At 53.8% G+C, this 12,106-nt stretch overlaps 1 protein-coding gene across 2 annotated transcripts in view; it reads left to right on the top strand.

Moving 5' to 3' along the window:
* Dusp10 (dual specificity phosphatase 10) overlaps nt 1–11,905 on the top strand; it is a 32,950-nt gene extending 21,045 nt beyond the window's left edge. For both annotated transcript variants that reach the window (XM_003474507.5, XM_005005590.4), the window contains exons 3-4: nt 7,324–7,692; nt 10,774–11,905. In XM_003474507.5, coding sequence (XP_003474555.1) covers nt 7,324–7,692; nt 10,774–11,039 — 635 coding nt within the window. In that variant the 3' untranslated portion in view covers nt 11,040–11,905. The remainder of the gene's footprint in view (nt 1–7,323; nt 7,693–10,773) is intronic.
* Nucleotides 11,906–12,106: the final 201 nt, after the last annotated feature.

Raw genomic sequence — 12,106 nt, forward strand, 5'->3', positions numbered from 1 at the left:
TACCCCAGGCTTAGCTTTTCTGGGAAGGCTTCCTATGAGAGCTTTCTTCCCAATTTTCAAAGATCACAGTTCTTGAAATCATTGATCTTTCTGATCAGTATATTTTTGGGAGGTAAATATTTAGGTGAGAATTTTTAAAAAGCTATTTCTTTTGAGAGTATGGTAAAGATTTTAACAGAGAAGGAAGCAATATATTTGAAAACAGCAGAAAAAAATTACAAAAGCCCCCCCCCCCAATACTTGCCATGGTTGGAATAATAGCAGGAGCACGTAGACCCTAACCATGAGAAGGAAAGAAACACACTGCTAATGGCACAAAGATAGGAGGAGCAGGCACTGTTCTCAGTTTTGGTGTCCCAGTTGCTTTTCTCATTGCTGAGACAAAGCACCTGATGCCAAAAGTTAAATGAGAGCAGGTTTATTGTAGCTCACTATTTGTAGGGGTTTCAGAGCACGCTGGCGGGGTGCAATGCAGGGTGGCACTGCAGAGAGGAACAGTCCACAGCAGGGCGGGCAGGAGGTGGCACCAAGCAAAGCAGCGGCAGCAGCAGCTGCCCTGTCTGTCTCCCTCCTGCTCTGTCCAGCTGTGGGGCCCAGAGGGCACACACTAGCCATGCCCAGGAGGGGCCTCTCGTTTACAGTTAGGGCGGCTAATGCAGTAACCACACACTCATTACCAGCCCCACACACACTCTAGATCTGGACACCTATGACAAGCTTCACTCATGGTGCCGTGAGGCTGTAGGGGGACAGCTGGGCACAAGCCATAACATCTGAATAAGCCTCTACTATTGAGCATTAGCTTCTTTCCAGAAGTTTGCAGTTTTCAATGTTGTGATTCTGAGGGCAAGAAAAATAACAGCCAAGCCAGAGTGACGGCTGTGTGGCCAGGTGCATTTTTCCAGAAACATCACTGGACGAAATTATGGGATTTTTGTCCTATAGAAGATTCAAAGAATATAAACTCAAAATTCAAGCATGTGCTGGTATAGATTTTGTAGGAATTTTCTTTTCTCCCTCAAAACTGATAAATACAACCAGGTCCAGTTAATATGAAGTGAACTAAGCACTGCCCTGTCTCTTACAGGAGATGGCTTTTTGACTGGTGCTTTAAGGTTGATTTCTGCCTGTCATTTGTCACTAAGGCAGCCGCCAGCGAGATCCCCTTGCTTTAGTTTTTGGTGTTGGTAAATTGTTCCCAAACAGTCATTGTCCACCAAGCTCTGCCTGTCCTTGGGCATACTTTGGTGTGTGGTGTGTGAGCAAGTCCCTGTCCTCCTGTGGCAGGTGTCACGGTCTGGGCTCAGAGACACCTCAGGGACCAAGGCTCTGTCTCCAACTGCTGACACGGGTTTATGCACGGAAGGCAAAACATCAGAAGCGGGGGTCTGTGTGGCCTGAATTAGCTGCAGGGCAGGCTGCTCATGGGATGCAGGTCAGCACGCTGAGACTGGCTTCTGAGAGAGGGCTGGAAACGTTAGATGCGACATTGTGCATTCCAGTAAATAACTCTGCCTGGGGAGCACGTAGAGGTACAGGACTCTGTATACATAGTTTACATTTCTAATTATGTTTTGAACATTTTTCTGTGGTTGCTTTACAGTTTGTATTTATGTTTCGGGCCTTTTTCTAAAATCTCTGTCTCTGTCTCTCTCTCTCTCTCTCTATGTAAAATGTGCACATGAATAAGTGCTCCAGGAAGATCCTTCTCTAGGAACGCGTGTTTCACTGCTTGACAAGCGTGCATGTTCCCTCCCCTACCAGCTCTACTGAAATTAGGCCATGAGGAACTAAATCTCAGGAGACCCCAGGCCCGAGGCCCAGTTCTGGCCTGACCTGCATCTCTGCCTGGTGGTACTCCTGTGGGGCTGGCTCCGAAGGCCTCCTGTCCCCACATCTCTGGCCGCCCCTCTCCTCCAGGCTCAGCCTCCCCCATCCAGGGCACTGGGGCCATGTCCAGGTGCTCAGCTTCCCGGCTTAGCTTGGCACACAGCTTGCAGGTCACCTGGGTGGATCAGGAAGTGCTGTCCCTCCCCATCCTGGCCCAGAGCACTTGGGACCTGAGGAGGGCCTGTGCCCCTGGCTCCAGACCTGGGACAGCACGTCCTGTGACCCCACCCCAGAGTGGATGCTGTTTAGGGAACAAAGCCATCTGGGGGCGTAGAGGAAGCTCCTGTCCACTTCTCAGCCTCTGCACACCCGCTGGAGTTGGCCTGCCTCCCTCTGCTCTGGGTAACGGGGTGCTCCTCCATCTCCTCTGGAGTCTTCCACCCGTGGAGCTGGATCCCTTGTTGGACGCCTTCTCTCTGTGTGGCTTGGCTTCCTTCTCCTGGGGAAGGAAATCATAATTCTTTGGGGAGAGGGTTGTAAGAGGACTGAGTGGACCCCTCTTAGCTCTGAACTTGAAATCCTGGTTCCAGAAAATCCCCGATTGCATCTACAGAGGATAGGGATGAGTTTATAGAAAGCGAGAGGCAAAAGTAGCTTAGGGACCTCCCTGACGCTCCAGATTGTCCTGGTGGAATGGGCATTATCCACTCTGGAAACTGAGAGGCTCCCTTCACCCTCTCTTGGAAGGTCTCAGCTTTGGGAAACTGACGTCAGCCACCAGATCCAAGTTGTGTCCATCCCCTAGGTCCTTGTACCTGCAGACTCTTGTGGAAGTGCGCAGATGGACCTTAGAGGTCGTTCCTGGTTAGGGCATGTGCTGCCATGGGCCTTTATGAGGAGCTGAGGAAGGGTGCTGTGGTGGCAGCCTGGGAGTGGGTGGAGGAGCCAGGCTTGGAGTCCAGTCTGGCTCCTATCTGTGCTCATCTCTCAGGTCCCCAAAGTACTGTTTGACTTTCAAAGCTCAGTGACCCAGTGAGGCAAACAAGGCAGCAAACAGGAATAAACAGCACACTACAAGCAAACTGGCCGGAGAGCCCATGTAAGAGCCCTCCCCTTCTTTGGATGTTAATCCTGTTTGCTGACCTTCAGGGGAAGTCTTCCTGGAATTTCTGGGATGTGCTCATTTTCCAGCTTAGCAGAAAACCAAAAGCCTGTGTGTGGAGGTGCTGCCCATATTTGGATCCTTGCCTAGGGGTCCCTATAACCTCTAGGGGTCTGTAACCCACACCCCGGGGCTGCTTCCCACTCATTCCGGGGGCTCCTCTGCCCACGGTACAAGCGCAGCGCAGGGTCTGGGGTGTCTGGCAAACAGAATCCAGTCCCGCCTGGACTCCCAGCCTCCTTGGCATTGCTGGGTGGCTGCAGGAAGCAGCCCGGCTGTTTGCATGCATTTTCTCAGAGGGTGGAGAACCCAGTTTTCAGATGAGGTTTAAAAATGTTTTACAGACTCCCGCAAAGTCTGCATGGGAAGTGGGCCGGGCTGGCCGGGCTCCTGGAGGCAGGGATGAAGAGGAGCCTTTTGCTTTTCAAAATCCAGTCCTCTCTGGAAAAGCAGGAAGCCAAGTGCATGCAGGCTTTCCCGGGCGTGCTGGGCTGGTGGTGAAGCCAGGCGAGCTCCTCGGGCAGGGCAAGAGGCCATGGCTTTCTCCCGGTGAGGTCATAGCCCACGGGCTTTAGAGCCACTCAGGTGTCCTGGCTCTTAGTTCTTTGAACAAAAATTGAAAAGCGAGAACTCGGGAATAGTAGTATTGTTTTGAGGTTTTTTGACGCCACACTGGACATTGCACTGCAGTCTTCACATCTGAACAGTGTCCCCAGTGCATGTTTATTTTGAGATAAAATCTGGCTGTGATGCTAAGTTGCCGAGGCTGAGCTTGGACTTGCGATACTTCTGCCTCAGCCTCCCAAAGTGCTGGGATTACAGGTGAGTCTTCATATTAAGCCAATTTTTAAAAAGTTTCTTTCCTAAAGTAATAAAAAAAGTGCTTCCTATGGGCTAGACATTATTCCAGGGTCCTTTATAATTAACCCTCGCCGCAGCAGACTGTGAGGTGGGTAGGGTTATTCACCCTGCTGTACACAGTGGGAAATTGTGTAGCAGAGAGGCGAGCACCCTGCCTGACTTCCACTGCTGTTTGGCAGGGCGTGGTCAGGTCCCAGGTCGGTCCCCCAAGTTCCTGCCCAGAATCAGCTCCCAGACTGGCATGTGGCTGTGGGTAGGTGGCAGCGGGGCTGGGACAGTGGAACTGTCCTGGGGTTGTGAGATGTGATTTGTCTGCACAGGCTGCCTGTCTCCCGGCTCCTGCTCCCCTCTCACCACCCTGTGGGTGTCTCTACCCTAGGTCCTGATGCAGAGCCTCAGTAAGGGATGTGGATTCACGGCGGTTTCACAGCTCCTGGGAGGCAGTCAGGCATCTCTGCGGCCTGGGCCCCTGCTCCTGCGTTACCCATGACACCTCCACCTTGTGGCTTGGGAGCTGTCACTGTGCGATGTTCCCATCTAGGGCTGACACCATGCAATGGGGTGGGCTGGGCATAAAGTGGCTGGAAGAGAAGACTGGATTCACACCACTCCAGGCCACCTTGGTGCAAAACACACGCCCTGCAGGGCTATGCAGCGAGGCCGCTGTGGCGACCAGGGACAGTGGGGCCCTTCCTCAGGCCATGCCCAAGGGTCCCTTGGCGCCCTCTCTGTCTCCACTCTCCTTCCCAGTGTGCATGGCTGCGGTTCCCACAGGGTGCAGGCACTCACAGACCCTGCCACACTGGCCTTCCCACCCCCGCCTCCTGCCACCTGTTTGCATTACGTCATCGCTGGGTCATTGGCTTCCCGCGCAGTTGCACCAAAGGCCTTAAACAAAGTGGTTCTTCTTGCATTGTTTGCACTCAGAGAGTGGCGGGCCAGCTGATGTCATCCTGTGTCTTTGTGTGGCTGCCATGGCAACTGGGCAGGTGGGAGCCTCGCCCGGTCCTGGAGCAAGAGGGGAGGGCAGGAGAATGGAACTGTAAAGCGCTCTCTGCTGTTTCTCTGAGTGTGGGGTTTGCTGGCATTACCCACCCCCACCCCTGCCTTTTTTCTTTTTTAACAACTGCTTTTAAGACAAGTTACAACTTTAGTACCCTAAATAAGAAGAGAGAAAGTTCAAAAAAGAAGAGAAAGTTGGTTTTTTTTTCCTGTTTCAGAGTAAGTGTCTTTTGAGTTTGTCATTCTTTCTTCCCGTCTGATGTGGCAAATGTCACAGTTGCCTTTTTCTGGAGAAAAAGCATGAATTACAAGTTCCCACCACAGGGGCCCTGTGGATCTGTCTACTTGGGGCTTGGTGGCAGTGAAGCAGAGCAGATTTTAAACCGTTCTTGGGAGTCCCCCCCAAGAAGCCCTGATGGTAATGCTGGTGGCTTTCATTTATTTTCAGAGTGGTCACTTGTGAAGTTTTTTCTGGTTTTCACATTTCTTTGGACTTTGCAAGTTCTCTCAGCTCAAACTTTATTGCTTCCATGGCATAACAAAGTGAGACGTGAGCGCGGGTGTCAATGGCAGAAACCAGTTACAGTGAGTTTATGGCGCTTGTCTTGCTTTTTGAAAGGTGCAGTTTTGTGTTTTACCCATTTCGGTGAGTAGCGGGGTTTTCCGGGACCGGTGCCTGGCTTCCTGACAGGAGGCCCTCTCTGTCAGCACGGCTGTGTCTGTGGTTGTGATAGCCCTGGGTTGTGGGCAGGGTAGGTGGGAAGCTTCCTGCTGCGGTCATGGAGGACCAGGCTTGGAGGAGACAGGACAGAGCCCGCCATCCTTTCCCCGAGGGCGTCCTGCTCACTCTCTGTGTTTTCTGTCCTGCCTCCCAGGACCATCGAGACAGACGTGAGGCATCTGGCTCTGGGGACACATGCTGTTGATAGAATTGTGGGGGGCAGCGGCTGAAAAGAAGTATAAAATATACATGACCTTCATTTTAAGAATTCGGGGAGAGACCCCCGACCCCCTGGGGTGTGGCATCTCCCCCTGGGGTCAGCGATCTCTCCGTGGGACACGTGTAGTGAAGGCATACACTTAGCTTAGGTTTGGGGTGGAGCCTGAGGGGGCGTTAGGGATGCACAGGTAGCCCACTGGCACTTGTTTGGCACCGGGGCAAATTTCTAGGGGTGGGGAAGATGGGGCCACAGGTAAATTCCTAGGAGTGGGGGAGATGGAGCTCCTTGGTTCCGCCTGAGGCTTTACTGGCTACAGTGTCCTGTCTGGGCCAAAACTCTTTCAGCTGTGGGCTGGTGGCTTCCAGCTTTCGGAGGTTTCCTGTCCTTTTCCTTGCACTTTCAAAGACCAGGCCAGAGATCTCACGTGCTGGGCTTGAATGGCAGCTCCTCGGAGAGGACAGAAGGCAGAATCCACTGTCCTCCTGTGTACAATAATAACCCTCTGGGTGTGGCCCTGCGTTCAGCCACGTGTAACAGACACCAGAGGAAAACTTAACAAGCTGGACTCCTGTTCCCGTTTACTTGGTCCTCCATCTTTGGGAAAGTTCGGCACTAGCTGGCCTTTCACGTCGTGTTCACTGCGCAGAAGCGTTTTCTCGGTTCTCATGTGTGTTTCTTCACCGCCCTCTTACTGCCTAGCTGATAGTCCACGGAATGCACAATGAATAGCGCTTTCTTTTACAGAAATCTCCCTTCGGCTCCTCTCTTGGCCCTTCCATTAAACACAAGATACTGTGGCCAGCATCTTGGCGTCCCTGGCTCTGGGCTCCCTAATCTTCATCCCCACAGTCCGGATTGTACCTGTTGGGGGGGGGGTGGGTAGGGGAATGGGAACTTTGGGGCTGCATCCGTGACTCCCACAGCAGCGCAGGCCTGGGGCTCAGCACCTCTGCAGTGCATCAGAGGTTTCCATGGCTGACTTCCCTTCACCCCCCACCAGCCACACACGGGACAGGCTCTGCCCTCAGACCCCACGCCCCGAAGGTGAGGTGAAAACCCTGAGCAGGAGGTTCCTCGGGACCCCGGCCACCAGCACTTGCTGGCTGGTCCAGGCTTTCTCTTCTGCCTTCCTCTGCCCCAAGTGCAGGGCACATCTCCAGGCAGATGAGGCAGCCACTGATGCTGGGTGGGACCCATTGGCCTCATGGTGCCATCAGCATGCGGGGTATATTTTAAGCAGAGGCTGAGGCAAGAGAATCACAAGTTGGAGACCAGCCTGGACAGTTTAGCAAAATAAAATGTAAAAGGGCTGGGAATATAGCTCAGTGTGAAGGCCCTGGGTTCAAACCCACTGCCAAAAAAAAGCACGTTCTTTGGCCCTCCACACAGGGAAGGGAGGCTGGTCCTGGGGTCCCAGCTGGACCCCAGATATCTAAGCACTCCCTGGCCTCACCTCCCGCACCCACGTGCAGGCCTTGGCTTCCATGTGCTGTGCCAGGCTCACAGTGGCTTCCTTTTCTGCCGCAGGAGGACTCAGCAGCTTCAAGCAGAACCATGAGAACTTGTGCGACAACTCCCTGCAGTTGCAGGAGTGTCGGGAGGCGGGCGCTGCCGCTGCAGCCCCTGGCCTGCTACCTCAACCTGTGCCCAGCACCCCAGACATCGAGAGCGCTGAGCTCACGCCCATCTTGCCCTTCCTGTTCCTGGGGAACGAGCAGGACGCCCAGGACCTGGACACCATGCAGCGGCTTAACATCGGCTACGTGATCAACGTCACCACGCACCTGCCCCTGTACCACTACGAGAAGGGGCTGCTCAACTACAAGCGCCTGCCGGCCACCGACAGCAGCAAGCAGAACCTGCGGCAGTACTTCGAGGAGGCCTTTGAGTTCATCGGTAATTATGCCCGATGCCCCTGCCGGCGGGTGGGTCACAGCCCTGGTGTGTTCCCTGGCTGCCTGGGAGTGCGGGCTCTGCCGCCTGTGTGTTGCTCAGTCCTGGCAACCATTGGCATTCGGTGTGGCTGCGTCCGGCCACCTAGACATGCCCAGGCCATGGGATGGTGGTTGTGTCCCCCTCCCCACTGGGCACACTGCTCCACCATGCCCGTGGGGCATGGGGGTCACTGCTCCCCTTGGTTAACCCAAGCTGCCGTCCCTGTGGGCTCTACCCAGAGATGGGGGAAGCCGTCACCCTGTCTGAGGGCGTCCTGAGGTGGTGCTTACTGTTTTAGATTTTTGTGTTTATCAGTCCACTCGGGCAGCGCACAATGATTACGTTCAGCTCAGGCTTGGTGCGCATCAGTGACCAGCCTTCGTGCTTTATGGTCTGGTCCCCCACCCCATCCTGGTTTCCTTTCCACTGTGGAGAAGTCTGTCTCCTGTTTCCTATCATATTTTGTTTGCTTTTTATGCATACTGCAGCTTTCTCGTGTACAAGAATCCACGTGCTATGTAAGCTCATGTATCTGACTTATTTCACTGAACACTGTGGTCCCGAGGTGCATCTGTTTTCCTGCATGAGTGAGGTCTCTCCTGCTTTCTGGTAGAGAGTGCTCATGCATGTGTGCGCTGCTGTGCACGCATGCCTGTGTGGGGATCACCTCTCCTCATCCACTCATCTGTGCACGGTCCACTCCAAGCTTTAGCCGCTGTGAGTGTGGCGTGGGCGGATCACAGTGGTGCGATGCCTCTGCTTCCTCTGAAGCCTTTCTGGTTAGCAGCTCACCAGAGCAATCTCCCTTGCTGGCCCCTGTCAGCACAAAGCCGGGAGAGCAGAGGGGACATTTCTTCCTCCTTCTCAGTGCTTAACCTCAGTGTTTAACCCAGCAACAAGCATTGTGCATGTGAGTTGGTACGAGTGGTCCCGACTCTGACAGCGGTCCCGACCTCTGTGACACGGGAAGGTCAGGCTGTGTCTCCCCAGGAGGTGCTGAGGAGGAGAATTCTAGCAGGGTCAGTCACTCTCAAGTCACTCTGACCTTTGTCACCCTGACCAGTGGCTGGATCTTCCCTTCCTCTCCAAGAAGAGCACCCTCCTGGCTGCCACCCCTCTGTCAGAAGGAAGTCCTGGGTCTGACCCATGCTGGTGGCCTGCTGGAGAGCTGGAGCTGTGTCACTTGTGCAGCTGTGGTCCTGTTAGTGGGCCCACAGCATGGCGTGGTAAGCTCAGGATGGAAGGAAATTCAGGGAGGCCATGGAGCTCAGAGCATGGCTTCTCCATGTTGTGGGGCTGTTAGAGAGGAGACCAGGACCCCGACAGAGGCCTTTTCGTAGCATGCCAGCCAGCAACGCAGGGTGTAAAGATGCCTCTACGTGCCCCAAGTCACGGTGAAACCTGCCACGAAGCAGACAAGAGACTTCCTGCTTCACACGCAGCCTCTGGCTTCGACTCCTCTGACCTTAACTCCAGGTGGGGAAGTCGGAGATTGTTTTCCACTGAATGAACAGCGAACGCATGCTTGTTCTAATAGGATTTCAAGCAAAGTGCTCATGTTCCTTGTAGATGCTTCAGGCTCCTCTGGTTTTTATTTTTAGAAGAAAAACAAAACCAATAACTAATAGCATTTAGCTTGAAGAACAATTCAGACCATGGCCTTTGGAGGCACAGTTTTTCCACCCATCGCCCGCCACCTGGGATAAACTGAAATCTTAGTGTTCCTTCCAGGCAGGCTTTGGAAGTATACTGGTCCCCAAAGGTTTCATAGGGACTGAGCTGCATCTGGGGCTGGGTTAACTCTGGGCGCTCTGATCCCCATATCCCCGAGCCAGGACGACGAGGCTCTGGGATTTATGTGACCCACATGCTGAGGTCACTCAGCTGCTGCACCTGACCACAGCCAAGCTGGTGCTAAGCGCCTCTCTGGCTCCTCCTCCTCCTCTTGTCTCGGAGTGAAGGCCAGACCTTTAAACACAGCTGTCCTTTCAAACACTGTAGAAGGAAGCCTCATCTGTTTATGCTGAAGATAAAATTCTCAGCCTGCTCCACTCCTTGGCTGCTGAGGAGAAGCCAGGGAGAGCGTTTTAGGTCGCATGTCCTGTGCCTTGGCCTCTTCTATGCCTCTGTGGAACTGGTGCTCCTAGTGAACTGTCACAGGGTCCCCAGCACCTACAGTGTCATCAGGGATCATGTCAGGGCAGGCTTATGGCCTGGTCCCCAGAGCGCTAACCCCCATGAAGCTTAGCAGGCCCTCATCTCCTGACCATGTCCCCCTCGGTGCTCCCATGATCCAGGGAAGGACACAGTGGGCACTCAGGTGAGGGGCCCCCCGGGGCTCTGCTGCAAGTCCGAAGCCGCTCTGCTGAGACGTGTTTTCCTGTGAGAAGCTGAATGCAGTCACTTTCTGGCAGAGTCTGTGCGTCCCCCTCAGCTTTGGTCAGGCTCAGCAGGGCTGGACTCTCACCCCTCGGTACAGCTCCTGGGCAGAGCACTTCTAAGCGGAAGGGAGGAGCGTGTTTGTTCTCTGTCCCTGGCAGAGGGATGTTGCTAACAACACCTGTCTCACAGCCTGACAAGTGGAGTGAACCCGCTCCGTCAGAACAGGAGATATATCACACACGTGCACACATGCACATGCGCACATGCACACACACACACACACACAGTGTACTTGTGTGCCTATGTTTGTGCCCACAGTTTCCCCTGCTTTGATCTTTTTCCCTTTCTCTCTTTCCTTCATTCCTTTCTTTTTTGCGATAGTGCGACTTTAGGAAACAGGGAAAGGGAGCCAGAATTCGGGAGAGGACTCAGGGGCATGGGGTGCTAGCTCTGTCCTGCGTAGCGCACAAGTGTGGGCCTTGGGGGTCTCACCTCCATCCCTGTCCCCTGAGACATGCAGTCCCCCATCTGCTCCCTGGTGTGGCCCCCGTGGAAGTGGGGACTCACCACGCGGTGTCAGCCATGCACCCTTGACTCCCCTGGGCGGGGCACTGTGGTCCAGGACGGGCCAGCCCCTCACTGCTCTCTCCTTCCCTGCAGAGGAGGCACATCAGTGCGGCAAGGGGCTCCTCATCCACTGCCAGGCCGGTGTGTCCCGGTCCGCCACCATCGTCATCGCCTACCTGATGAAGCACACCTGGATGACCATGACAGATGCCTACAAATTTGTCAAAGGCAAAAGACCAATTATTTCCCCGAACCTTAACTTCATGGGGCAGTTGCTGGAGTTTGAGGAAGACCTGAACAACGGGGTGACACCGCGGATCCTGACCCCCAAGCTCATGGGCGTGGAGACAGTGGTGTGACAGCCGCCGAGGGTGGACTCTGGTTTTGTCAGTTTTCTTTCTTTCTCTTTTTTAGTTGGAGGTGTAGTTTGTGAATGGAAGCAAACTTGTTTAGAGACTTTCTATTTTTAACAAGTGTGAGCAGACTGAAACCTTTTGCGGCCATTGAGCTCTACTCCCCGCCAAACCCCAGCGGGAAGGCTGAGAGGTCGTTGTCAAAGTCCAGCGCAAAAACCTAAGGACCGACTCTTCCCGTTCCTTTAAGCTATTCGTAGAGTTTACAACAAAGTAGTCTGTGCAGGTTCATAGACCGAAGATACCAAACCTTATGCCCGTTCAGAAGAACCCAAAGTGAGGAGCGAGGACGTGGAATGCTGCAGCTCGGGGTCTCCCCGCGCCCCACGAGGAAACCAAACCCGGCCACGCGAGCCCCACCACACTCTCACCCAGAGAGCCAGGGGTTTCTCCGGCCCAGAGCCCTTCTGCCTTCCCTAAAGACACCGATGATGCTGTTACTTAGTGTGTTTCGTGCCTGGATGCCCTCTCCTGGGCTAAGAGGGTTTTTGGAGTAAAAGGCAGTGGCGGGACACCCCACCCCACAGCTTTGTGCAGTTGCCCGAGTGGGAGCCGGCCCCAGCCCCGGGGTGCCGGGACGGAATTCAGCAATGCCGGTTACTCCCCGCCTTTGCCTTTTTCCTCTTCTCCCTTTTGATTCGATTCTGGTTACAGTGCCACCAACCTTGTTACATATGTATATCAGAATGTAAAAAAAAAAAAAGACAAAAATTTATTTAAAAATATTTTTCGCAAAAAAACCAAAACTTGGTGTGTTTCTGTTGATTGTGTAAAAATTTATTTTCATTACATAAATGAAACTCACTTTGGGATGTGTCGTTTCTTTTCTTCCCTCTTTTGCCTCCATTTGCGGTCATGATCTCACCCTCTGTGTCTTGCACCACGTCCAGCAGAGACTCATGAGTCCATCCAGGGACGGAGCCACGTGGGCAAGCTCACCTGGAACCTGAAGCTCCCCGGTGTCTGCCGGTCCCGTGGCCATTCCCATCCCACTAGTCTCATCTGCCATCCTG

The sequence above is a fragment of the Cavia porcellus genome, unplaced genomic scaffold (assembly GCF_034190915.1).
Source record: "Cavia porcellus strain 051 isolate PalLab524CR breed Dunkin Hartley unplaced genomic scaffold, mCavPor4.1 scaffold_26, whole genome shotgun sequence".
NCBI lineage: Eukaryota > Metazoa > Chordata > Mammalia > Rodentia > Caviidae > Cavia > Cavia porcellus.